Raw genomic sequence first — 27,596 nt, forward strand, 5'->3', positions numbered from 1 at the left:
TGGCCCTCTCAGGGCTTCCCTAGACCCACCATAATGCCAGCTGAGATCCTCCTAGTGCCCCACCACCCTCCGACAGCCCCTTGGGACCCCTCTGGTCCCCTCACAACCCTTCTCCACATCCCAGAAGAGTCTTTTTCCTCTCTGTGCCACCCAGGGCACCTCTGAGTCCCTCTGTACTCTCCTCACAGTGTCCCCAAACCCCCTTGTGCCCCCGTGGCATCCTTCGAGGCCCCTCACAACCCGCTCTCAGGCTCTCCTCATGCCCCAGAGCACTGCCTGCCCTGCCCAGGACCCCCATTTTGGGGTTTGAGCCCCCCTTCCTCCCCCAGGACCTCTGCGCTGCACACACGGAAGCTGCCTGGAGGTATGAGGTCAAGTTTGGGATCATGGAATGGGAGACTGAGAGTTTTGAAGACAGGAAAGGGGCCCTCCGGGCACAGCCCTGCCATCTCGGTGCGAGGCGACACTCGTCACGAACCGCAGATGGCCGCTGAAACTCGGTGAGGGAAAAACCAGGGAATCGGTGAGGGCAGCAGCTTGAGTGGAGGAGCGTGCGTGTGAAGCGATCCAAGAGCTGTAATCCCGCCAAAGATCCAAGAGCTCTAATCCTGTCAAAGGTCCCTACGTAAGCCTGATAACCGTTATGAGTACCAGCAAGATCCCCCGAGTTAGCTGGGGGGGGGGTGGTCTTCCATGCTGGTGGGAAGCTGCAGCGTGCACACGAAGCATCGCCCTACGCTTAAACCTCTCCCACCGGGGCTCCACGCCACGCCTGAACCCGACAGAGCCGGACTGACTGGCCCTGAGGGAGCAGCGGGGCGGGAAGCGTGAGGGGGACACGACAGATTCCACACCCCCCCCCCCCCTCAGAGACCGGGACGGGCCCCCGCCAAGCCTGGGCGGGAAGGGGAGCGCCGCAGTGCGCATGCGCGGCGCGGTTGGCGCCCGCCCAGCCGCCCCGGCGTGCCTCGCGCGCAGCCCGCGGGGCGGGCTCTCCTCACACAAAGGCGCAGGGCTGGGAAAATGGCGGCGACGGCGGCGGTAGCGGCGGCCACGGAAAGCGCCGGCGGCAAAATGGAGGAACCGGCGGCGGCCGCGGCGACGGCGGCGGCACCGCCACCACCTAACGGGGCAAGCAGTGCGGGGGATGCGCCCCCCAAGAGGTAGGGTGGTCGTTGTGGGGCCGCGCTACCGCCTGGGCCTGTCGCGCCGCATGCGGCCTCTCCGCGCCGCGGGCCTGGCCTCAGCCGGGCCGGGGCCGGGGTCGGGGCCGGGGCCGCCGCGCAGCCGGGGCGGGGCTGTCGGTAGGGCCGGGACTGGGGGGAGGGCCCGGAGCCGCTACTGGGGCCAGGGCCGCCGTTCGCCTCCAGGCGCGCCCCGGGAACCCGGGCGGGGCCTACCCGCTTCGGCGCCGAGAGTGGAGGGCGCGGAGTCGCCCCGGGAGGGCGCGTCCGGGGGCTCCCGTCGTCGGAGGTCGGAGCGGGGAAGGAGCCGGTGCCTCGTCCTGGGGGCCCGCTGTACGGCGGCCAGGGAGATGCTGGAGATCTTGGCCTATCCCGCTTAGGAAGTGTTTCTGTGCGGCCTTAGTGGACAACTCAAAGCCTCCCCGAGAGGTATAGGGTGTGCCAGCGGGGTGGGTTTTCATGTTCTAAGCTAATTACTTTTTGTTCTGTAATAGCTAAGCTCTCCTCGGGCAATCATCTCTCGTACTGCTGCGATATTTGGAGCAAAGTGTGCTCTGCTTAGTGGTTGATGATTTGCCTGTGGAGTGGCTTAGGAACACGAGAGACAAATGCTGCAAGAGCTTGAACGTGACGCCAGGCACTAAGTAAGGGTTGTGTGTCTGGTGTCAATGGAATGTTAAAGAAATTAAAAAAAAACAAACCCACCCAAACAACTGCAGGGGTTACAGTTCTAGGTCTGCAAACTTGGGGAAGATGAGCAGAAAAAGCCTGAAGTGCTTGTCCCTTTCCTATGTTAATGCTAACCTCATTTTGGAAAATTTCATAGTTAGCAAAGCTTTTTTTAATAACAAATCTGTGGCATAAAGAGCACATTTTCTTCAGTTGATTTTTGGCCCCGGGCCTTAAATGCTGTGGAGATAAGAATCAGCATTTTGAACCTGATGTTCTGTGAGTAATGTTTCAGACTTGAGGTCAGATTTATCTGCTGTTCCTGAGGTGTGTTCCATAGTTGTGTGTCAGGCTGCTGGTTGCTGCAGGCTGTTACACCTGGGCATGTTGCATATCTGAAGTGTGACCCAGAGCTTACAGATCTTAATAACAGAGGCCAGCTTGATGGTCTGTAGTTAATTGGTGATAATATGGGTATGGTGAGGAGATTGCGGTGTGTCTCGGTTTGAAAAACCGCTTTTACCTGCCTCTGCTGCCTGAGTTTGTGGATTGTGTTTCACATGACTGGGAAGGCAGTCGGCTTTCCAAGTGTCACTGTTTGGGAAAAATGTCTATATTGATTTTTTTCCAACACAAAATTGTTAAACTGTGCTTATGGCAACTGAAAAAATACTGTCATACACAACTCTTTCTGCCTTCTTCCTGCCAGGTGGAAACAGGCATGCCTGTTCGGAGCAGAGGTAGTCCTGATCCCAGAGGGTGGGGACCCCGGTGTCACCATGGCACAAGATACAGTGACATGTAATATGTTCGCCAGAGCTAGGGAAGGATCTTCCCATCATCTTTTCTCCTCCTCCTGTTGAGTGTTGGTACTTAGAGGATGTTCATGTCTTGTCTTGGATTCTGTTTACACCTCAAAGCTTGCTCTTGGCGACTGTAGCAGAGCTAATATGTAATCAGTAATTTGTCTTACATGAGGAGACAATTTATTCCTGGAAGTATAAGTAGAGATGTCTACTTTGCTCTGATTTCTTTTCCCCTGGCCCCCTTTATATTTGGAGTTTCTCCAGAGAGCTTATCTTTTTATCTAGGTGCAATTTTGTTTGTAATATCAAGCTCTGTGTAGCGAAGCTAACATGTCTACATTGATAATGCCAGCGTCCATGTGAGCATATTTTCAGTGTCCTTGGGAGGTGGGAAGGGGGATCTGCTTCTACTGGATTTTGATTCTTGCTGTGTTTAGTGATTTTTGGTACACTTGTTGGGTCCAGGTGGCATGTTTATGAAATCTTGCAGAGGAATGTGCACAATCATCTGTTTCTTTGGAGGAAATAAGAGCTTTCCTTTCAGTTCCTCCTTCTACACACATCACAAACAGGACAATTTTTCTTTCACTCTTGATGAAGCATTTCAGTTCTGTAACCCAAGGAAAAAAAAGAGTAGATAAGATATCTTCTGAAAATAACTACTTAAATGCACTATTTTCTGTAGATCTTGGGTTAGCCTTGGTGTAAATGGATCACAGTTACTCAGAGTTGTTCCGTATTGGGATGGGCAAAGCTGCTGTGGGAATTTCATCTCACTTGCCCTTCCAACTTAGGGATGCTCATGGTGTGTTTCAGAGGTGACATGGGGCTTGTTCCTTCCTGCTGTGTAGAACTCCCTTAAAAGAAGCCCTAAATGCTCAGTTGTTTTCACACTTGGTAAGCACATCTTTTAAGTGATCTCTTTGGACATGTGCCTGCCTGTTCTTGTCCTTTTGGTGTGTCAGACCCATGGAGGTGGTGTCTGAAATCCTGCAAAAGAAAAAAAAAGTTGCAGCTGAAGTAGTTTTCTTGATGTTTCTTTTGACCTGGCTGGATTTTGTTTTGCTGAATGTGATAAGGAGTATGTTCTAGGCTAGTGCTTGCCTTTAATGGCAGGTACTGTGGCTTGTCTGAACTCTTTACGGGTATATCAAAGCTTGAGGTGTTTTGAAGCTGACATGGGAGCCTTAAATGCAGGATTGCAAAAAATGTCTGCATCATACTGCATTACTTCGAAGCATGTTATACAGCAGTTCAACCCAGGGGGAATGTAAATAGTTCCAGTTTGAGGGATAACCATAAAAAACTGGGTGTAGCTTTTAACACCAGCACTAAATTTTGTGTTATTTCTTCAGCCAAACAGAATTTACAGTGTTAGAAGGATTGTCCTATTTTGAATCTATTTTTGGGTTTTTAATTACTTCATTATTCAAGAAGCTTTAAAAAAGTTCAGTGAGGGAAGGTCTAAAAATTTCACTTTTTGGTGAAATAAATATTGTACATAACTAAAGAACACTTTTTTTTTTATAGACCTCTTTTCCAGCATATTACATGGAGAACCTGTGCTTCTTTCGACCTGAAGTGATACATGATGGCCATGCTTAGAGCCAAGTTCTGTCTGTGGTTATGGCTGTATCCATAAAGTACAATATCTTTGTGTGTTTGCTTGTAATGTACCCTTGTGGCTGCAAAAGGGTGGGCTGCTATGTGATAAAAATGGGAAACCCACTCAAATATAAAACTTGATGTGTGCATACTTGTTTCTTCCCTCCCCCTGCAGGCTGTTGTATCTGTTCAGTGATTGAAATGGTTCTAAAGGAATGGGCAGTGTTGATGCAGAAGTGTGTTTACATCAGAGCTAGAATTTCTGATATGGCTTGGACTTTGCAGGGCTACATAGGTCTTAAGTTGAGCAAAAGCTCAGTGTATGTACAGATAAGTTTTAGAAACTTTACCAGCTTTTTTGACTAATGTGTTCTCATGAATTATTTCTAAAGATGTATTTCTGCATCTTCTCAACCAGCACAAAGTGAGCAAGGAGATTAATTGGATTAGTTAAAGGAAACCATGTTAGGCAGAGGCTGAAGTGTTTAACTCTCCTGTTTTTTTAAATACTGTTATTCAGTGGCATTTGTGTCCTCTTAAGACCTGATGGTCATCTAGGTTGGTTGAGAAATAGTCTTAAATTCTAATTTTTAAATTTTTGACCCGTTAGAGCGGATATCCTGAAATAGTTAAAAGAACTATTCAGTACGTTTGTTGGAATGCACAGAGGCTTTGAATTTGTGTTGTCCAAAGACTGTATTAATTGGAGGAGGGAAAAAAAAAAAGTGTTTTGAGGCAAGAGTCATTGACCTGAGTGTTTAGTTAGATACAGGATTATTTTGCTAAAATTCTTCTAGCTAAGACTACAAATGTGGTGGGTCAGTATATTTTTTGACTTAAAGGTGTTTAAGCAGTATAGCGTGCTAAGGAGGAAATAGGGTGGACATCTGGTCTGGAGCATCACGAGGAGATGGAGGGAGGCTTGGTCGGCTTTAAAGAGATTTAGCTTATGAAATCAAAAACTTTGGTTTACATTGGATATATGTGGGAGAAAATAGTGGGTCTTCATGACATAAGTTGTCTGCTGTTAGGAAATCTTTGTTACAATATGCTGTGTAGCGCTGGTACCATGTGTACCAGCTTTGGTTGAAAGGTGTACAGTTTTACAAATAATGTGAATGGATGACACTTTGCAAGTTTTGATTTAGTTTTAAGAACGTAACAAGTTATGTTCCAAGAGGTGGTATGACACTGATCAAATGCCAGAGTAGTTAATGTGTGTGATTATCTTTCTTTGCTTGCAGTGAAGGTGAACGACCAAGCCAAAATGAAAAAAGAAAAGAGAAAAGTGTCAAAAGAGGAGGAAATCGCTTTGAGCCATATGCTAATCCTGCTAAAAGATACCGAGCTTTTATTACAAATATTCCGTTTGATGTGAAGTGGCAGTCTCTGAAAGACCTGGTCAAAGAGAAAGGTAATGTACAACTCAGGTGGCCAAGTGATGTCTGTCATCTTACTTGTGGCTGACTTTGTAAACTTAAGAGTTGAAGTTCTGGGTGGACTTAGTGACATGAGTTTTGTAAAAGGTCTTCTTGAAGCCTTTTTGGGTGTTGCACAACATCTGCTCCCCGGCAGCCTTCCAGATGGCTAGTTCCTTTATAGGCATGTCGGCATATAGCTAATAGTGCTTCATCGGAGATTTCAAAGAGTATTTTTCTTAGGGGGGAAAATACAAGGCTTTTATCAGACTTTAGCCTTGACATGCAACAAAACTTTCTGAAGTATTTTAATGTCTTTTGGACAATAAAGGTAGTTATTTACTGCTGATCTGGTGTGTGCATATATAGCTCTGTCCCCAAACATCGTAGTGATTTGTGCTTAGATAAAGATCCATACTGCCATTTGATAGTAGTAAAATGTATTTAAGGGTGACCTGCAAAAAAGAAAAATCGGGTTTGTGCTTTGGCATGTGCTGCAACACAGTTAGGGCTTTGGAACTCATGTTCATGGTGTTTCCCCCTTCCTCACTTCTATTTAACTCTCCCATGTCAATGGGAGCCGCCTCAGTTTGTTGACTGTAGCATCTTCATCTATTGAAGAAGATGAAGAACTTGAGCTGACTACTCTCAGGTAGTGACAAGTCTAAATGTAGTGTTATTTCTTTAAGTTGATGCCCAACTTACTAGTTTTCAAGTCACCTTGGAAATGCAGCGGAGTGGCAAGAAAATACTTGGCTTCTCCATCATTAAAATGTCTCAAAACAAGAGTAACGAGTACAACCATTCCTCTTGTGGGTCACTTCTAAAATACATAGCCTCAGTCATAAATGTCTCTCAAAATCGTGATCAGTGTTCACTTGTGTTTGAACTAGGTAAGGAATGATAGCTAATGTGTTCACAAGGTGTGGCCTAATGAATGGGAAAACAAATTTCCAAAGGGTTTCAAAATGTTTGTCTTTGGAGGCAAAGTAGAACTGAGTCTGCGTAACGAACTTCAGGACTATAAGCCCTGGGAAGCTTCCATAATTAGAGGCTGTGAAACGATGATGCTTGAGATTTAGCAATGGTTTTCTGTAATATGAAGAATTACAGTCTGAAAGGCTGCTTTAACAGGCCCTAATTATGAATGGTCCCTTGCCTTAAACTATGCTTTCCCTTTGCTACACAAGATACATTGGTTAATAGGAGTATCTGTATGTGTAGATGTCTAATTTTAAGTACTATGTTGAATTCCGTTCCAAGTGTCTTGTGGTTTCTCTCCAGTTCACGTGGATGGAAAAGTCCGGTGTGAGATTGTTTCCTGCCTTGCTGTTCAGCTGCTCATTCCAGCAGATACTCCTAGGGGAACATTGAAACCTCTCCATTCTGTCTGCAGGGCTTGTTATGCTAAATATTGAGAAGCATTGTTCTTGGTTTTTGGGACTGCTTGTTAAAATACAACAGTTTAGATCTGCTGTGTAGTTGCGATTCGTTCTAATTAGTCACTGACTTCTACCAAATTGGTGCTCTTGTGCTGTGCTTGAACTTGCTCAATCGGTACTTCTTGATACAAGGCATAGTAGTTCCAAGAACCAGGAATGTGACGTGGAAAAATCTAAACGTTAGAATTCTTGGTTTGTAAGTGTAAGAATTACAGGCCAAATGTTCAAGGTTTTGGGAGCATGTGAAACAGATCTGTACACAAAGGGTAAACGTAGGCGTTTCATGACTGCTCCATCGCTTGGCAGTTGTGAAGACTTAAGCTGTTAGCAGCAATGGCATAGCAGGTTGCTGAACGTAGGAGGAGTTCACCTCAATCGGCTGTTTCGCGTCAGTAAGTATGGTTTAGGAGACATGAGCTTTGAGGTCTGCTCATATTTCTGCAACCTGGTTTTTCAGATGCGTACAGTCTTCTAAAGGTGACATCTCTCTTAAGAGTAATGCCTTGGTTCAGTCATTTCAGTGTATTTGTTGGTGAAACTCAATTACAGGTATGCAGTATGACATAGTTATTAATGAAATTAAAAAATGTTCTTGTTTGAAACTCCCTTGTATTGGCTGACAAACACAAGGTTCTACTAAACTGATGTAATCAGCATTGATAACTGGCAATTGGTGAATGGCTTCAGGAGAACAATGAGGCAGCAGTTCTTCAGCATGTAAGTGGAGTCTAAACGTAAACGTGATTGAATGCTAAACAACTGTCTTAATCTGTCCCCCAACAAATGGCTCTGTTTTAGGGAGAAAAATGGTAGTGCTTCATGGCAGCTGGCATAAGTGAGGTGGTACCATATGATAAAAAAGAATTTGTGTTTGAATTTGAGATATTTACCGATTCCTTTAGGAAATATAGAATTTTGTATTTTAAACCTTTTTCCTGACCAGAGTAGCAAGATGGCATACAACACCAGGAGAAAGATTAGCCGTAAAATGAGGCAATAATTATGTTCTGCTCTTTGCAAAGTCAGGAGCAGTTGCAGTCATGGCCACGTTCATGTCACATTGGAAGATTCCAGGACACCCCAGAGACTGTTTGTATTAGCACGGTTGTACCCACATTTACATAAGGCAGAGCTGTAGCAGGCATGCTTACCTCTTCATATCAAAACCTGGATGTGTGAACAGATGTGAGGAAAAGAAGAAATGAAGCTTTCCCAGCTTAAACTTTCTGTGAAGAACAGCAGCTGCTAAACTTCATGTGTTGCCTTCTTTCTTGCTCCATCTCCAGAAATGTTTGGAATCTTTGTGGCCTGCTAAAGATGTAACTCCTGCCCTCTTGCTGTTGTACATAGTCTCAGATGTTAGTACCGGTCCCAGATGTTAATACTGGTGAGCACTTTTTGTTACTTTGGTACTAATAGCTGTTACTCCAGTACCTGAAGACAGCTGTTGCTGGAGAGTCCCCTGGGTTTCAGTGCCTGAGATTCTGGCACATTGTGCTTGTAGACTGAAGTTTTAGGTGGGCAAAGAGGAAGGGATGAATAAGCAATGTGGAAATGCTGTTCCACATCTGACTTGTTCTCCCTTACTTTCAGTAGATGTGCTAATGAGTTGCTATATTTTCATTGGCCTTAACCATTTTTTGAAGGAGGCACTGTCTTTCATCAGTGGCTGCAGTGATCTTTTTCACTCCCTCTTTCCTGCCTGGGCTCTACAGAGCCAAAATTACCCATGTTTTTTTCTGGGTTCTCTTATGCAAAAGTGAGATGTCCCTTCCCCTACTGTGAAAGAATAGCTTGCCAACTCTTCTCTGTTTATACTTTGGGAGGAATGTTTTTCTCCTCCCCTTTTAACTAAAGCTTTGTACACGCATAAAGTGTGTTTCTCTTCTGTCTCCCCAGCCCAAGCACCCCATGTAACTTTTTAGGGGTTGCCTGTCATCAGCTTTAAACTGTAAATGAGGGAGGAGCTGTGACCAGTTCTGAATTGCTTTACGCTGGAAGTATTAGGCTTTTGATGGCAGGGTTCTCTTGCATCAGTCACATTGCTTGCAGTTCTTTACTTCAGAAGATGATGGGACATCTGTATAGTTTTGGTAATGTTCGAGAGTCTTCCTTCTCTATTTAAGTATTTACTTTTGACCCTGTAGGCCAAAGAAATAGCTGTGATATAAAGCATTTACCCCTTTTTCAGTTTCTGTGCTGCTTCTCTTGCTGAGACTTGCCTCTCTGCACCTTTCACGCTTTTCAGAGCTTCTTGGTTTGTCACTAACTGTTAAAATCATATTGCCCAACTTTAGAATCTTCAAAGTTGACATCTATGTCTGAGCTTGTTATCTTAGTTACTTCCCAGATATGTCTTTAGGGCTAGGTGAATCCATCTGAGCCATGCCTCAGGCCACCATATGGACGTACTTATCTGAGCTTCCTGAACAGTCATTGGAGAGTATCTGAATGCTGACAGACCAGCCTGACAGACCAGCCTGGCTTGAACATCTTAATTTTCTGTATAGATAAGTTTGGGAAGTGGATATAAAGTTTGAGGAGAAAAAAAAAAAAGACTGCAATGATTACTGGAGATTAATTTGGTTTGTATTTCTGGTTATTACAATGATTTCTGCTTGTTTTAGGAAACGCTGAGTTTCTGAACTTTCTCAAGTGTGAGTTTTAAATAATAAATCAGTCTGCTCTAAGTTAAGTCCTAAAGACACTATGGGGTACATGTTCCTTAATTATACTTGCATTTACTTAGAGCTAGTATTTTCTGCAAGTTTTATCTCCCCTTGGAGGCTGGTTCAGTAATAAACTCGAGTTCCTTAAGTAACAGTCTCTTGTGCTTGAGTGAAATTTCTTCACTTGTGGATATAGGATATGTTTCCTGATATAAGCCAACTGTTCTCTAGCAGAAAGAAAATCTGCCTGCATCACTGCATTTCTTTTGCCCTCTGAAGCAGGTTTAGTACAGGAATATCTGCTGTTGGTACTTTTCCATGGCTTGATTGCCTATGTGCTATCGTAGGCTACCCTTGTCTGCTAATGCTGCTTTATCCCCAGTGCCTGATGTTCTGATATACTGTGGCTTGGAACCTAGAAAAAAGTCAAATGTGACCCAGCATAAGTTCTTAAAAAAAAAAAAAAAGTTTCCTTTTCCAGCCTCAAACAATAGTCTCCTGGAAGAAGTGTCATATTGAATCGTTTTACATGTTTTTCAGGTGAAAAAATGCATTTTTACTGCAGTCATTCTGTGCTCTGGACTTGGTGTCTTGGATACTGAGCTGTTACACTATTTGTGTCGTTCCCCTCCCCCTGCTTTTTTTTAATTTGGCTATTCAGGAAGTTCAGATGTCCTTTGAAGGAAAACAGCTACTTCAAGATGTATATTTAGTTTTTAATATAGGTGTCTATAAGGCTTGAATGTGAAGCATTGAGCAAAATTGGCACATACTAGATTTTCTAAGTGACAAAAAATTGCTGCTGTGATAGACTCCTGGAAATCTTGTGGTTCAGAGGTCAGAGATTTGTTAAAAGAGTAGATGTTAAATCATATTTAATATGTTATGTTCAAGCTTGGCAAACTTCTTTGGAAGTGTTTGTGTGGATCTGAAGTAAGAATTGTAGCTGAATTTGATTAGTGGTTGGGAGAGGAGGGTCCTCAATCCAGGGCTCAGTAGTGTTACTAGGAGCAAAGTCGCAGACTTCTAACCTGTGAGTTCTGGCCTCTGTGAAATGGAGTGGTTTTGTATTGTAGGTAATCTGGGAATTTGTTGTCTTCCTACATAAATTGTTGAATCACACTTGCATTCTTGATCAAAGTTTGGTTGGACTCTGGCTGCTGCTGTTGAGATGGATGGCTTCAGAATGTCTTGGTAATGCTGAATATTTGGACACGCTACACGGCCACCATGTACCACCAAGGACTAGTCCAGGAGGACTGTTGACAGTGCAGTCCCTTTTGCTACACAGGCTGTGGAAACAATTCCATGTATACTACATGATATCACACTGTTCAGATTACAGGATGGAATTAATTTGTTAGACTTCATTTCTAGAAGTATTGTTTAGATAGTGAAGCTATGGCTAGTAATCGGACACTCTGATCTGCCCTGTCCCTTTCAAAGGGACTTGCTTGTTAGCCTCTACCAATCTCAAACACTGTCCTCATAAAAATGTGAATGGATCAGTTTGTTTATTCTGTCTAGCTAACTGTTCTTTGGCTGGAATGCTGATATTGCTAAATTTTTTTGGTTTTAAATAAGAAATGGAGATTAGAAGAAAAAGTAGTGATTTCATTAAGCATTCCTTTTCTTCCAGCTTTGAGAGAGACTTTTCAGGATGTTCGTATTGCATAATGACACTAAGTGTCCTATAAATGACGGGTCCTGTGGGAGGTCAGGCTGAATGCCTCTTCCTCTCTCTGTCCCTTGCTAAGAGGTAGACTCTTGGATGTGAGACATCAGTTCCTTGCTCAAAGTATGCTATCAATATTCAGACTGGGGCGTGGTTTCCCACAAAGATTGCTTTCTGCCTGTCGGATAATGCAACTTGGAGTCCTCCTGTCTTAAACTTTAAAAACTAGGACTTCTAAAACCCGAAAGAAAAAGTAAAAAAGTGTTTTCTTCGATTATTCTTCTGTATGCCAGTCACTTCAAAGGCAGCAGCCATTTCGGTAGTTGTATTCTGGAGGTACACGATATGGTTATGTGGTCATAAAAAGGCAATCCTAATCTTGTGAGGAAAGGTGCAGATGTAGTTTTCCAGTGCATTTTGCCTTATTGCTGTAGACAGTTTTGTCCTGAGAGCAAATATGGAAGACTGTTTAATACTACTTATTGAAGCTAAAAAAATGGACTTTATTGCAGCTTAACAAAAGGCTAAAAAACTGCTGAAACAAATAGTAGGCAGTCAGTGATCTCTTGGTCCAGGCTGACTCCGTTTTTGGAAGTTTGTCTTTAAATCCAGAGAAGAGCAAATAACTGTTCAAGTTCTGGACTATGGAGACAAGATTGAATACTATGTCAAGTGAAGGAAACTTGTTCTTGCAGACTTTCCCATGGATTTGGATTGCCTCAAGTAATGAGTGGGTACTAAAGATCAAGGAAATTGATATTGTGGAAATAGCTGGCTTTTGAAGTGGAGGAAAATCAAGAACATGTTTAACTGTTTTAAGACTTTACTGCATACCTGTAATTGTCCAGTTTTGTGGTCTAGAGAACATGGAGTGTTTCTGGGCTTTCTTATAAGGCAGAGGCTCCATACACGGTTGTTGATTGTTCTAAATTCCCATTGTTTTCTTGGCTTTTCTCCCTTGGTATATGTGTCGTCTGGAATCTGATTTGTAGTTGGTGAGGTAACATACGTGGAGCTCTTAATGGACGCTGAAGGAAAGTCAAGGGTAAGTGTTTGAGAGATTTCTTCTGTGGATTTTCTACATGACAAATGTAACTGTATGGTGGCGTGGAACGAAACGAAGTCAGGAAGGTAGAGAGTGTGTATGCTTAGTGGCTATAAAGTAGGATTGCTTAAAGCTTCTTTTGGGGTGGGGAGGAGGTGGGATGGGGCCTTGTAAATAGTGTTAGGGTGGTCTTCCACTGTGTTCAGTTGGCGTTGGCTGTTTGAATGACCCATGGACCCTAGCAGCATGTATAGTGGTACGGAATATTAATGTAATACTTGTGTTTTGGAAAACGTCACTGTAGTGGTTTGCTGAATTTGTAAGGCCAGTGTGCAAAAGCAGGTTTTGTAAACTACACTTCCTGTGCCAGTAAACAGAAGTCAATTCCTAAATGTAAATGTATATTGCCTTCATAGGTACTTAAGTCCTTTAGTCCAGTGACAGTATCTTACAGGGAAAAAAAAAAATAGGAGCATACTTAACTGTACTGAAGGATATGGATTTAGGGTGAGAGAATATGGCAAGGGTTTTGCTGTATGACAGAGAAGAACAGGTCACATGAAGCGTGTGGTATTTTTTTTTCTTGGAGAATCGGGACTTAGTTCTGTTTGTTACAACTTCAGAAACTACAGTTTAATCCTGTTAATGCATAAGAAATTATATCTTATGGAATTCAAGTATTGAAGGCTTTATTGGGTAAGATTACATTTATTTTTGCTATTAGGGCTAACTAATGTGATTTGACTTTTAAAAAAAGAATTTTTTGTGTGTATTTTGTGCTTTTACTTACTTTATTTCTTCTTTCTTCCCTCCTCTCCTCGCTGTTACTCGCCTGTGAAATCATCTCATCAGGGATGCGCGTAAGTTCACTTACGAATTTATAGCAAGAAATGAGGAAACTCTTAAAAAATAAGCAATGTTCTTAGATGTCTTGTATCCCCACAGTGTTGTTGAATTCAAGATGGAAGAAAGCATGAAAAAGGCTGCAGAGGTTTTGAACAAGCATAGTCTTGGTGGAAGACCATTGAAAGTGAAAGAAGTAAGACGTGCATCTGTTCTTTCAGTATGTTGAATTTGAAGGTGAAGGGGTAGTTCTTAGTCAAGATTCATGTCTGACTCATTTGCAGTTAAGAATAATTGACAAAAGCTAGAACTCATCAAATAGGATTAACAAAAGACAGTCAACCTTTTTTTTACTATCAGCATGTACTGCTGAACTTGAGTTTGAACATGATTATCGAGACTAAACTTGATTTAAAGAATAGGTGCTGATGGTAGCAATGCAGAACTTGGATGAAGCAAGAGTTTGGCTTTAACTGCAGGCATACTTGTTTAGTGATTTGAAGAAGAAACCTGCATAAGTGTTGTTTGTTCTTGACTGCCTTCGCTTTTAATTCTGCATCATAATGAATGTATTTTACAAACAGTTTCACAGAATAAGCTGTTTTCTGAAATACTTCAAAGATCTATTTCCATTTTAATGGCTTTGCTATTGTCAACCAGTATGACATGCTCAACTGTACCATGAGTTAATTCTTAACCATTGACAAGTTTAAAATTTTATTCTAGCAGTTTGGAACCTGTCACTGCACTGAAGGTTCAGTTGAACAAAACCAAAAAGGGACTTACCCTAAGGCCAAGAGTCAATGCTAACACCGAAGTATGCGAGCTATGTTCTTGGCTAAGCAGGCTTCATATTCTGCTGTGCCCTGCCCACTTAATGGTGGGGGGTGAAAGATGTCTGCATAGGTATAAGGTAGTGAATGTGTGCAGAAGGTCTTCCCTAGGTAACCTGCTTCTTGCTGTAGTCTGAGGAGCACTTGGGAAGAAGGATGGGGACAGCAAGTGGCAGCACTTCTCAGATCTGGCAGATTCTGTAAATAGAGTAATGAATTCTGGGAGCAGCAGCCTGCTTCTGGGTGCAAGCCATTTTCTGGCACTATTGACTGCTCGCTACCCTTTAAAGAAAAGAAGAGGTGAAATGGAAGGTTAGAAAAACATAGTTGCACCTGGAAGTCATCAGGCACTGACTTTTCTGAGAGGCCCTTGGAAGAAAAAGCTATTGAGAGTGGGCCACAGGCCACATCTGGGTCAGTTTTCCTGTTAATGATACACCATTGGTACTGAAGTCAGGTTGCCCTTTGGTATTAGTCCTTGAGAAGAGTTGGTTGTAATTTGCCCAGCTCTTTATGAAACTGTTGTCATACTTGAATATTTCTGCCTGTATGACAGATGACAATTTCAGATACTTGAAATTGGTGAAGAAGCATTTTACCAGTATTAGGGAATTTAGCAACATTTTCCTCAGCCAAGTGCCCCAGTCTGACTGTGTGGAATGAATTAAGTTAATGTGGATGGCCGTTAGCATAGGTTTTGCCAACAGTCTGGTACATACCTCTCTGTGTCGGCTGTGTCACTGCTGAGGAGCATGGAGGCCTTCAAGTGACATAATAAAAATCCTGTGGCAGATCTTTGCCTGATCAGAAGACTTTAGTTTGTATGACAACCGCTCCTGGCTTTCTGTTGGAGCTAATCTGGTTTTAAGCAATATCCTATTTTAACAGTGAAATAGGAAATTTTAAATTGAGAAGTGACTTGTATTCACTTTAATGTGTTCTCCACCTCAGACTACTATGATTTTCTGTAGCTGAAATAATAATGTGAAAGCTATCCTTTCTCCTGTTTTCAAAACATGCTATTGTTTAGTCTTAAAATTCAGATCAAGATTCAAATTAACTCAAATAGCTTTTATTTTTAAAGCATCTGTATTTCTGACTAATTAATTCTATTTGACATTTCACTTTCTTCAGCAGTCTTGCAGTGCTGGTGCATTTTGCTCACTGAATACAGTGTGATGTTTCAACCTAAGTAACCTAAGTTCACCTTGTATTGTGAAGGTGCTTACGTTCACTTTCAGTATAAAGTGAAGTGACAATAATTAATCTTATTTCCTTCCTTGAATTCTTCATCCTATGCTTCATGTTCTCTGGCATGTCTTAAAATCGTGAGATTATGTAGTAATAGGGGGATACATTAAAAGTTTTTTTTTGGGTTAGAAAGCCAGTGTGTGGGGGGGAAAAAAAGCATTGCCCAAACCAACATTCGTGAAATTTTACACACTGTATCTTGTCTTGTAAAGAAGTCGAAGTGCAAGGTAAATGAATGTTGCATTGTTCTGAAGATGCCAAGAGTTAGTTGGCGTTTTGTCTTCCAAAACCTCTCCAATGCCATTTTGGGTTTATCAGTCTTTGGAACAGATGTAACTGTGAGGTTTATTGTTGGTACTGAGTAATAGAGAAACACTTTCAGAGCTGGGGGAAATGCATGAGTAGGAATACCTTGCTAACTTGAAGGGTGCTGGCATATTGATTAAAAGAAAATAAATTGGTAGATGGCAATGGTATGTGAAATAGTTGGCTGGAAACCTATAGGGAGCAGATAGCCCTCTATAAAGGGAAACCCCTTCCTCTTTTTACTGTTTTAGTCATGCCACTAAATCCCCACATGTTTAGTGGAGTCCAGAAGGAATGGAGTATGTTGTTTCTGTTTTTGCAGGATCCTGATGGTGAGCATGCCAGGAGAGCAATGCAGAAGGTCATGGCAGCAGCTGGTGGAATGGGTATTGGTCCAGGCCCGGGTGGCCCCGGCATGATCAATATCCCGCCTAGTATACTCAACAATCCCAACATACCCAATGAGATCATTCATGCCTTACAGGCAGGGAGACTTGGAAGCACTGTCTTTGTTGCAAATGTAAGTCCTGTGTAATCTATGAACAGAATATCTGGGTCTTAACTGAGTTAAAACTAATGAATCAGAAGAAAAGCCTTAGACTTTCAACTCTATTCCAGTAAAACTGAGTAGTAACTTACTCTGTGGCTAGTCTTGTTGATTCTTTGTGCTAGTGAAGTTGTAAATTAAATGTCTATTAATTTGTTATGGTGTCTATTAATTTGTATTTTCCAACAAAGCCAAGAATGTTGCATTAAGCTCTAGCATTCTTTATGCTGTTTAAATTTTATCCATCTCTGTGAAGACTCTTTGTTTCTTAAGATTGCTGTTACTGGGAAAGGAAACATAAGAACGCTAAAGCTGTCTTTTGATGGCAATCTTTCTCATGCTTCCAATATCACTTCTCTTCCAGTTGGATTACAAGGTTGGTTGGAAGAAACTGAAAGAAGTATTCAGCATGGCCGGTGTTGTGGTTCGGGCAGACATACTAGAAGATAAAGATGGCAAAAGTCGTGGGATCGGCACTGTCACTTTTGAGCAAGCTATAGAGGCTGTTCAGGCTATATGTATCCTTGAAGAGTAATGATGGTAAATAGTAGGCAAATGACTTGGTAAACAAAGCAGGATGAAAATAGAAATTGTAGTATTACAAGTGAGACTATTGCCATGTCACAGAAAGTCAAGCCATTGCAGTGGATGGAAAACGTAAGGAAAACTGAAAAAGAGAAAAAAGTCCATCTTGAAGGAATTGTTGCTATTTGCTCGGAATCGTTAATAAAGTGGATTCTCTTTCCCACATGTGTTTCTAGCCCAAATAATAAATTTCTGTCTTTAGGTTGTAGCTAGTATTAAAATGCAACTTCTGAGAAAAGTTTTGTCTTAAATTCCTGTGATGAAGGTAAGGGAGGAATGCAACAAGTCTGTTTGCAATGTAAGATGGCTTGACTTAGCATGTTCCTCTGTTGCCTGTATTCTTACACTGTGCAAGCGATGGTTTGCTACATAGCAATTGACAAAAACCAAACCAACCAACAGCAAAGTACAGATACTACTGTGTGCATGATCTCTCTACTCATGGCTATGGTATAGAAAGGAGAAAAATATTTCCTCCCTGCCCCCCCCCCCCCCCCGAGTTTCTCTTTCTGTTTGAATGTTAATTCCATTCTGCATGTGCACCTAAAAAGTTGAGCCTTGTGGGAGCAAGACTTACAGAAATTTCACATGATTCACTAGCATGGCATACTTCAAAATTTGGTTATTTGTTGATTTGGAAATGTTGAGAACTTTTGCATGTTTTTTCCTGTTTTAAATGGCTAAAGTTACTGATGAAACATTTCAACAGCTAGGCTGGTTTGGAGTTGCATGTTGAGTGATCTCTTAATGAACTTAGTCTTAACCAGAAGAGTAGTTTTAACTTGTGTTTTAATTTTAAAAAGCCATTCTTTGAATATTCAGTTATTTGGATTTCAAAGCTTTTTAGTTTCAGAGAAGGCAGGGGGACTTGTGATAATCTGTGAATGATAGTTTAAGAAGTGACCTGGAGAGGTGTGGTTTTCTGACTAGGTTTTCGTACTCTGCATCAGATAGCACTTGAACCACATAAAGTCTTAAAGCTTTAAGTGCTTGAACAATGATCCTTAATGAAACAATAGCGATGTTTAATGGGCAGCTGCTGTTTGACAGACCGATGCATGTAAAAATGGTAAGTATGTTCAAATTCTTACTGCTCTTTGAACTGGTAATTGTGCTCCTGATTTTGGATGATGTGTGGTTTCAAGGTTGGGTTGAAATATGGTGGGGGAAGTGTGTGAGCTGCCTAATTCCTAGTGCCAACTCATGCCATTAGGGAAGGTTGATTCTGATTATTTTGCTAAAAGACAATCATAAGTACAGTGAAGATTGCTTTAGGTTTAAGTTTGTGTGGTTTTAATTTAAAAAAAAAAGGGGGGGGGCAAGAAAGAATTTCTTTTCTTGCAAACTTTAAAGTATTGAATTGTGTTTAGGATGAACGAGCCTTTCCCAAAGGAGACTTCTTTCCTCCAGAGCGACCCCAACAACTTCCTCGTAAGTCTCTCCTGCATGACTGAACATGTTTTGGTTTTTTTTATTTTGCTGTTCAGCAACTGGGGTCCAATCCCAGCCCCAGTAAGACTCTGGTCCAGACTTTGGAAAGCTGGGATCCAAATGGTCTAAATAATATCAAAGGGGGAAATAGTAAAGAGCAGCTGCTCAGTCTTGTCTTTTTTTTTTTTTTTTTTTTTGGATACTTCTTTCAGCTCATAGCTAGAAGCTTCTCTTAAAACAGTATCCCATTCATGTTCTCAAGGCTTCCAGATCTCTCAGTTGCAATTCAAAGACCTCCAATGCCTTGTAAAACTACTGTTAATAGTAGGATTTAATGGAAACATAATTAATCAGTCAATAGGGAAACATGTGCCTCCTTTTACTTGATGGTATTCTGGGTATGTAATGTTTTTCCTTCAATTGAAAGGGCTAAATTGAGGACCTGAGAATCTTCCAGGTCTTCAAGTTTCTAAAGGGGATCTTATAAATATATATATCGATACCTGAAGGGAGGGTGTAAAGAAGAGGGAGCCAGGCTCTTTTCAGTGGTGCCCAGTGACAGGGCAAGAGGCAGTAAACATAAACTGAAATACAGGAGACTCCATCTGAATATAAGGAGACGTTACTGTGAGGGTGACTGAGTACTGGAACAACAGGTTGCCCAGAGAGCCTGTGGAGTCTCCATCCTTGGAAATATTCAAAAGCTGTGTGGATCTGGTCCTGGGTAACCAGCTCTAGGTGACCCTGCTTGAGCCAGTGGGGTTGGAGCAGATGACCTCCAAAGGTCCCTTCCAACCTCAACCATGCTGTGAGAAGATCCTAAAAGTATTGAACAGGAAGAGTCTGGGTTGGAAGGGAAGAGCTAGAGGTGGGAGAACACAGGCTTAATTTAAATACAGCACAAATGTAAAGTGTGGCTGTTAACGTAATTCCGTTAATTTAGCCAGTTGCTGTTTTCTTGGGCATGGGAACCAAACCTGTTGTGTGCTGCTAACTTGCACAATTTGTGATCATCAATCCATCTATCCCTTAATCAGTTCAGTTTTCTGTGTATCTGTCAAAGCCTTATTTAGCAGCAGTATCATTCATGGTTATTATTGCTGCCTTGACTTTCTATAATGGTATACCTCTTTTTCAAGAGAAAGTCACTGGGTTCCAGTTTAATTATCTTTGTATAAAACTCAACAAATACCAATGGAAGCCTGTTTCTTGGCCTGTATTGGGGTGGGAAAGGGGTATCTTGTGTTGTTTTAAAACAAGATTCAACACTTCCTGTGTTTATTATGCTGAGCTGTAAATGAGGAAGTCCTCTTCTCATAGGCAAAGAATGCCATTAACCTGTTGTTTGATGCAAGTGCAAGCAGAGAACTCTTTCTTCCTGATTAACCATAAGGAAAATATGAGGGCTTTTTCTTCTTTCTTTGGACTGGGGAATCCTTAATTCATTTGGGTACAGGAAGATTCAAAATTATGCCTGGGAATGATATACTTTGTTTGCTCAGAGAAGAGGCTGGCTGTGTGCTCTGAATTCTATAGGTGGCTATCATAATGATAGGTTGAACTTTGTGGTTAAATTCTTACCTACAAGGGGAGAACCTTGGCAAAGGTGGAAATAAGCCATTTGTCAATCAAGGGTAATATTGTGCAAAGGTTAGAAGATCTTTATACTAAATTGCCCACTCTATTCTCCTTAGACTGAGGAGTTGCACAAAATAAGCAGTGTTCTAGCCAGTTATTTTTCAGGAGTCAGCTTAAAACCAACCAAACAAGCAAGTTTTCTCAGTAGTAAGATGGAAAATGGATTATGAGAAAAAATATTTGAGATAGTTTTTAGTATATTTCAAGACACATCTACTCTGGATTTACTATACACTTTCATGCTTTAAGTACACACCCCAAAGTGGGAACACAGCAAGCTTTTTGGAGAATGGAAGTCAATTACTTAAGAATAAAACTTGCTGTTTTGTCAAACTATGGAAAGAAGGCTTTTTTGATATCTGAATATTTTCTTCAGATGGTCTTGGTGGTATTGGCATGGGATTAGGACCTGGAGGTCAACCTATTGATGCAAATCATTTAAACAAAGGCATGGGAATGGGCAACATGGGACCTGGAGGTAAGAAGATTACTCCTATGCTTTTGTTTCATGAGAGCTTTAAGCTATGTAGAAGGTAGATAGCTTTGTTTTGCCTACACAAAAAGTTGAAGTGTTTAGGAGTGTTAAAGCCAAATGAGTTTTTGTTGAGCTAAATAATAAGCTTGATAATGGAAACTTGAATTTAACCAACTGCTCCATTTTTTTTCACTGTGGTCAAGGCACAGCTCTCATTTTCTGACTCTTGAGCATGAGCAGCAGACACTGCAAATATACATTAAACTTTTAAAACCATCTGTCACTTTTAACACTTATTAGTGGGCTTGCAAATCTTTGTTTAGGATATGTTTAAATAGCACAAGTTTTAAAGAGCCACCTAAAAAGTAGCACACATTCAGCTTTCAATTTATAAATGCCTATGGGTTTTTCCCCTTTGCTGCTTTATTTTCTGAGAAGGAATGTTGCAATCTACTCAGAGTTTTGTCACTTATAAGCTCTTCAGTCCAAACAATGGACGTGTTGTATGGTCTCTATTTCTACAGCCAGTCTAATGGCTGAACTTTTGTAGAATTACATCTGCTATATAAAGCTTTCTCTTTTATTTTGAGGAATGGGAATGGAAGGCATGGGCTTTGGAATGAATAAAATGGGAGGTAAGCTGTGTTTTTTGACATGTCTATAGCTTGGGCTTTCTGAAAGTCATGTAAACCTAGCCATATGTGTCTATCAGGCATTTGTGTTCTTGGAAATCGTCACCAATTTAGTAATAACTTGTTCCTTTTTGAGTATTAATAAAACTGCTGTAGGTGTATGGGGAAGGGTTAATACTTCAGATAAAACATGACCAATGTTTTTGTCATGTGACCTGCTAAAAGCTGCCCTTGGTTTAGGAGATACGGTGTGACAAAATTCTGACCAAATTTGTTTTGTGAATCTGTGGTACAGAGTTGTCTTGGTGCCTGTGGAAATGTTCTGTTGAAAGCAGCTTATGTGGGTGAAGTGTAGTGTTAAGTTGAAATGCATTGCTAAAGAATCCTTGAAAAATATTTTCTTTTAGGGATGGAAGGTCCTTTTGGTGGCATGGAAAACATTGGTCGCTTCCCAGCTGGGATGAACATGGGCAGAATGAGTGGTAGGCATTGGTTTTTTTGTATATCCAACTCCTGACTTGGGTTGTCTGAAAGTGTAACACTGGAGAGACTCTAGACTGGTCATTTTCATCTTCTCAGCTTTTATTGGACAAAACTTAAAGCTTATAGCTGATATGGTGTCTGCAAGTCACTTGTGGCTTCTGAGCTGCAGAAGACAAGTGATGCTTTGAGGTTGTCTTGAACGACTAGTTTAGAAAGAGATAAACTGTGCTCTATCTCTATTCACCAGAAAGGCTTCTCCACTGCAAAGTGGCTGCCTCAAATGTGTTTGTCCATATTGAGATGAATCCTGCTTTTTGTTGTTTTCTTGGTCTCAAGAAGACATGATGAAATGATCAGGAGAACATAATTAAAAACTTGCCTTGCTGTTAATCTTTAAAAATTATGCCCGTATTAAAACATTCTCTCAGGAGTCATTTAGACACCCTGAAGAACATATCAAACTTAATCTTTTCAGAGATGGATCGTGCCATGGGTGGAGGATTTGAAAGAGAATTTGGAAGAAATGAAATGGGAATGTCTCGTAGTTTTGGAGAGACCTTGGAGAGAGGAATAGGTAAGTATAATAAGTTAAGTACTTTACTGCCTGCTTTTCGTAACTGAAATGTACATAAAAATTGTGTGGTTTGTTATAACAAAACAGACTACATTTTATATATATTTGCTGTAATAGTTTGGTTTTGATCAAACTCCTCAGAGCTGTACAGAAGGCAGGTGGATACACTAGTAGTGATCTGTGGGGCTGTTTAATTTCAGTTGTGACAGCAAACTGTCTGACAGTCTTAATACACTGCCTTGTGTCTTGAAACTTCATGCTGAACTTCAGTATATGTGTGTGGCAAAGAGGAAGGTTCTGAGTGATGCATGACCCAATCCTGTCACTAAAATGTAGTCTGTGGCCTAGACAGCAGGGAGGAAAAATATGGCGAAACCTTAATTGCCTTCCTCTCCTCCCAGACATTTTAGGAATCTGGTATAGACTCACACATCAGATGACCAAAGAGAACGCCTTACTGTGTAACTCATGCAACACTAAAATTAGTGTTCTGTTGGTCTTTCCTTTTGAACCCCAGTGGGAAAAGGAAGACTATCAATATAGCAAATAACTTGGTGTAAAATATTACTTGAACTGAGCAAGGATAGTGCAGTGCTGTTCTGTCTGTAACAGCTTTGAGATGGCAAAACGTATTAATCATGCTTTGTGGAAAGATACAGAACTTGAACATTTTTAATGTCTTCTGTGAGCATCTGTTCCGTGTGTGTACAGCTTGATTCAGCCAGTTCCTGAGATTGCTCTGTTATTGCTGTGCTCTGTTAATTTTGATACAACCTAAGTTCATTTTTAAAGGAAGTGAAATGCAGTACACTGTTGCTGACACAATTCAGATGACTCTATAAAAATTGGATCTTGTATTCAAGGAAAGGTGATCTTTTTTTATGAAAAGTCCTTAAAAAAAAAAAGGACAAAAATACCCTTACCTTAAAATTAAGGTTGCAAAGCAAATACAGCCTTCAAAAAAACTCAAAGCCTTTAAAGCAGCAATTCAGTTATGGTAACTCACTTTTATTTATATATATATATATAGCATAAGGCAATAAAAAATAGTTTTGAGGGAGATAATCTTTAAATAGGTAAGCAACATTACGCATTAAAACACTTCGGAAAAAAGATTACTGACAGACTAGAAAAAAATATTTTTAGACTGTCAGCTTTGCTGGCAGCTGTCCATTTTTTAAATGCTACTGGTAAGATACTGATTTTTTGTTTTCACTGAAAACAAAGTCCTGCTCCTTCCTGCTGCCTGTATAACATTTAGCTTCCTAGCAAGTTGCCCAATGGAAATATTGAGTACTTCATTACTGAAATAGTCCAAAACTGCAGAATTTCTAAAACAAAGCTGAACCCAAATATCTCAAAGTAGGCAGACTTCCCCCGTGGTTCCCAATTTACAGAATTAATTTTATTTGCTTAATGACTGAATCACAACATTTAATAACCAAGAGTTGGCTCTGCCTGCCTGCACAGGTTTAGCCCTTTTCTGGGAGGCTAAAAACAAATGCACAAAGCTGCTGGCTTTCAGCTGAAGAAATACTAAATGTTCATTGCTGTTGTTTCTTCATTTAATAAAAAAAAAAAAAGCCAACTTGCTTGCACAAGTATAAATGTCACGTAACCCCAAACCAGTCTGTGTTATTTGAGGTACTACTGAAGCTCAGAATACTGAAGCAGGATGAGTGCTGTTCGTAAATGTGGTTGCTTTGGTTTTCTTGGCTCATCTTAAGGTTACGTAATCTTGCTTCTCATCATTAAATATATGTAGATAATTTAAGTACGCACTTTGTTCAAGACTTTTTCCCCTCAAATAGGAATCAAACTGCAGTGCAAAACTTGATTTGATAGATAAGCTAAGATCCTTTGTACAGCAGCAAAATAGCCTAAACTATAGGGGAGTGATCCTTTTACTGCGGGAACTCAAAAGATTGTAGCAGTGCCAGGACAACTAAGTCAAAAGATTTTATGTACCAGACATAGAAACCCTATTCTTGCTTGTGTCTTATGGCATAGGCAACCTTTTTATATTTCTTTCCACATTAAAAGGCCAAGCATGCTTGTGACTTTATAGTGGTCATTCTGCTGTGGTTCTTGTGTGGAATTTGCTGTCTTTTTCTTGGGAGTTCTGGTGATGAGAAGGCTTTTAGGTTTGGGCAAACTTTTCTTGTAAAAGTCTCTCCCTGGCTTGGCAGAAGGAATGTTTGAGTTGTGTGGCAAGGATGATGCGATTTCATTTCTCTTCCAAGCAATCTGTATTTGAACTGTAATTTCAGTTACTAAATGACTACTCTTGCTGTGTACTTCCCAGTGTACTGCACAGGGCAGCTAGCAGCTAAGATTATATTTAAAGTACTACTTTTGCCACCTAATCTTCTCCTAGGTTTGCATATTCCTTCAAAATTTTCTCCTTTGGGGTTGTTTGTTTTTTTTTTTTTGAAGGCTTTCTTTGTGCATACAGAAGTTAAGCTCCTTAGCTAATGTATAAACTTTTCTTCATCCCAGGTGTAGTATGTGGTCTGATGAGATGACTGCCCCAGCTAAATCATGTGTTGTAGTTGTGATGGTCTGTGTAATCAACAATGGCACTCTTCTTACTATCTGAAATAAAACTTTGCTTCATACTGTGCTGCAACAGAGCGCACAGCTTGCAGTCGCTTTTCTGAGTAATGATAGAGCTTAAAGCATTTCAGTAGTGTAAGGATGCACTAGGTTCGTTTGTCCCTGTATGACTACTGATAATCTGTGTTGTGTTCCAGGTGGTGGAAATGCCAGCATTCCTGGGATTGAGAGGATGGCACCTGGCATTGATCGTATGGGCTCGGGAATAGAAAGAATACCTTCCGGGATGGGGCATGGGATGGAGAGAGTAGGGTCAGAAATAGACAGGATGGGTCTTGTTTTAGATCGCATGAGCTCCAACGTGGAGCGAATGGGTTCAGGAATTGACCGAATGGCCCCTCTGGGCATAGATCACATCGCTCCTAACATCGAGAGGATGGGCCCAGCTATTGAGAGAATGGGTTCTGGCATAGAAAGAATGGGTTCTGGAATAGGCTTTGGTATCGAGAGAATGGGTGCTGCCATTGACCGCGTTGGCACCACTATGGACAGAATGGGATCAGGCGTAGAACGTATGGGTTCTGGCATGGATAGAATGGGTATAGGTATGGAGCGTATGGTCCCTGCTGGAATGGGAACTGGAATGGGTCAGGTGATAGAGAGAATGCCAGCTGGTTTGGATCGCATAGGTGCCACTCCTATGGAAAGAATAGGAATAGATCGTATGGGTGCTGCTAGCATGGAGAGAATGGGCTTGGAGCGCATTGGAGCCACTAACATGGAAAGAATGGGTCCTGCTATGGGACAGGGCATGGGAGCAGGCATAGATCGAATGGGACTTGCAATGGGAAGCAATTTTGAAAGAACAATGGACATGGAACGTGGAAACTTTGCAGGCAATTTTGCAGGCTCCCTTGGAGGAACTGGAGGACCTGCAGCTGGGGTGGCCAGAAAAGCCTGTCAGATATTTGTGAGAAATGTGAGTAGCCTTCTTCCTACCTCTCCTTCACAGATCATGAAATTAATTGGTACTGACATGTTGATCTCATCTGTGCTCGGTTGACTTCAGTCAGAATATCTAATACTGGATGCTGCCAAAGGTGGAGTTAGGTAGGCTTTTGTGAGTTGAAGCCATTTCCTTAACAGGAGAAGAGCTCTCTGCATCTGTAAATGAAGATGGTGAACAATGGCTGTCCCAGGATGGAAAGCTTGTTTTGAAGAGTTGGCAGGGCTTGCAAGTTGTTCAACAGATCCTCAGTAATGGTCTGTTCTTTTCTCTTCACAGCTGCCTTTTGATTTTACATGGAAAATGCTGAAAGATAAATTTAATGAATGTGGTAAGTTACTTTATCACTGGTAATTAATCTGAGAATTGAGTATGAATTAAACAGTAAGTCGTGGCTCTGTATGTCCCTGACACTAGTATCTTAACTAAAATTTCACTCAGACTTACTGAAAAACTAGATCTCAACATTGACGAGTGGTGTGAGGATGTTTACTATCTCTGCTGTACCAGCAAGAGTTCTGCAGTGTTGAAAAGAAATGCCTGGCCAGGTGATAACCCAGCTAACATGTGCTTTTTCTGAGCATTTGTTCCCTTCTCCATCTCAGGGGCTGGGTTTATCATGTGGATAGCCTTTCTGTAGTTGCAGAAAGAGAGAGGAATAGAGATATGGAAGTCCTGAGAACTGCTGAAAAGCACCTGCACAGATTCTTTTACATCTAAATGAGCATAGTTGTCTGGGAAAACTGTCCTTAAACTAATTGAAAAAATTCTGAATTCAGCTGCTGACTGTTGAGGTGTGCTGTTCAGCTTCAGGCAGTTTTTTCATGGCAGTAGTTGCTGTGCCCAGACCTTGCTCCCCAATATCTTGTGCTGCTCATCTGATGGCAAAACCAAGTCCCAGCCTCATCAGTTGTGATGTGAAGTGGGCGTTGACAAGTTGACAGGGCTTGTTAGCTTGTGCTTTGTGCCATTCATCTACTTCTGGTGCCGCTGCTTGACCGAGAATTGAGAGAACCAGTTTGAATTAATTCATCTCTTAAACTGAGAACACTTCTTTAAAACAATGACTTGGTAAAGTTGTGCTGCAGCTTTAAGTTTCAAAGTAATGGTAGCTTCTAAAGGTATACTTTCTGTGCCTTAAGGTAGAGAACTATGATTTGAGAGAGAGTTACGTGGTACCTGCTGGGTTAAACAAGACCCTCTCTTTTCTTTTTAAGGTCATGTGCTGTATGCTGATATCAAGATGGAGAATGGGAAATCTAAAGGATGTGGTGTGGTTAGATTCGAGTCCCCAGAAGTAGCTGAGCGAGCCTGCCGTATGATGAATGGGATACAGCTTCGTGGGAGGGAGATTGATGTGCGAATTGATAGAAATGCTTAAGTAGTTGCCTTTTTAACACTGATACCAGATTTTTTGAATTTGTATTTTTTCTTGTTAACCATTTTAATTTGACTGGATGTAAAGGTGTTAAAACAATTCAGTTGCTTTCTGGAGTAATTTTAATTACTTTTTTAACAAATGGATTTCCATTTTACTGTTTTTTGCATTGAAACTGCAATGTGCACAATCTTTTTTTGTAGTTGTGGCATCTTGTTGACATTACAGATGTAAACAGTACGACTTTGATAATAAATGCAAGTTAAAGATTTCAGTCACAGCATCCGTTACTGGCAGCACATCCTATGCTTGCAAAAATACCTGTAAACTGAGCTCAGTAAACTAGAATTTGTATTCTTTTGTGAAGTGTCAAGAATGTTCCTCTTAGTTGTTGGTTTATGAGAGTATGAACTGGTCTTTAAAATGATGCATTTGCGCAGTCGCATTAGTGTTCGAGTGTCTTTGGGGTGCAGGGGACTTCCCTTTCCTGTATCGGACCTAATTGATGACCGCTCTTAGCAAAAGGCTGGTAGCTTCATTTCTCT

General features: G+C 41.3%; 2 protein-coding genes across 7 annotated transcripts; both read left to right on the plus strand.

Moving 5' to 3' along the window:
- Positions 1-1,002: 1,002 nt before the first annotated feature.
- Positions 1,003-12,525, plus strand: LOC142035716 (heterogeneous nuclear ribonucleoprotein M-like). The gene is made up of 3 exons (XM_075038091.1): positions 1,003-1,163; positions 5,509-5,678; positions 12,461-12,525. The coding sequence occupies exons 1-3, from the start codon at positions 1,024-1,026 to the stop codon at positions 12,523-12,525; spliced, it is 375 nt and encodes a 124-aa protein (XP_074894192.1). The 5' UTR covers positions 1,003-1,023.
- Positions 1,052-27,325, plus strand: LOC142035715 (heterogeneous nuclear ribonucleoprotein M-like). 6 transcript variants are annotated; one of them, XM_075038086.1, is made up of 13 exons: positions 1,052-1,171; positions 13,459-13,576; positions 16,069-16,266; positions 16,658-16,811; positions 17,898-17,947; positions 18,249-18,309; positions 20,324-20,425; positions 21,013-21,057; positions 21,462-21,536; positions 22,013-22,111; positions 24,865-25,646; positions 25,953-26,004; positions 26,891-27,325. In XM_075038086.1, exons 2-13 carry the CDS (start codon positions 13,475-13,477, stop codon positions 27,052-27,054), a joined length of 1,884 nt encoding a protein of 627 aa, XP_074894187.1. In that variant the 5' UTR covers positions 1,052-1,171; positions 13,459-13,474; the 3' UTR covers positions 27,055-27,325. The 6 variants fall into 6 exon arrangements, with proteins under 6 accessions (XP_074894187.1, XP_074894189.1, XP_074894186.1 ...); XM_075038088.1 differs by having other exon boundaries at positions 1,053-1,171; positions 13,459-13,552; XM_075038085.1 differs by lacking the exon at positions 1,052-1,171 and adding an exon at positions 13,150-13,373.
- The last annotated feature ends 271 nt before the right edge of the window (positions 27,326-27,596 follow it).

The sequence above is a fragment of the Buteo buteo genome, chromosome 10 (genome assembly GCF_964188355.1).
Source record: "Buteo buteo chromosome 10, bButBut1.hap1.1, whole genome shotgun sequence".
Taxonomy (NCBI): domain Eukaryota; kingdom Metazoa; phylum Chordata; class Aves; order Accipitriformes; family Accipitridae; genus Buteo; species Buteo buteo.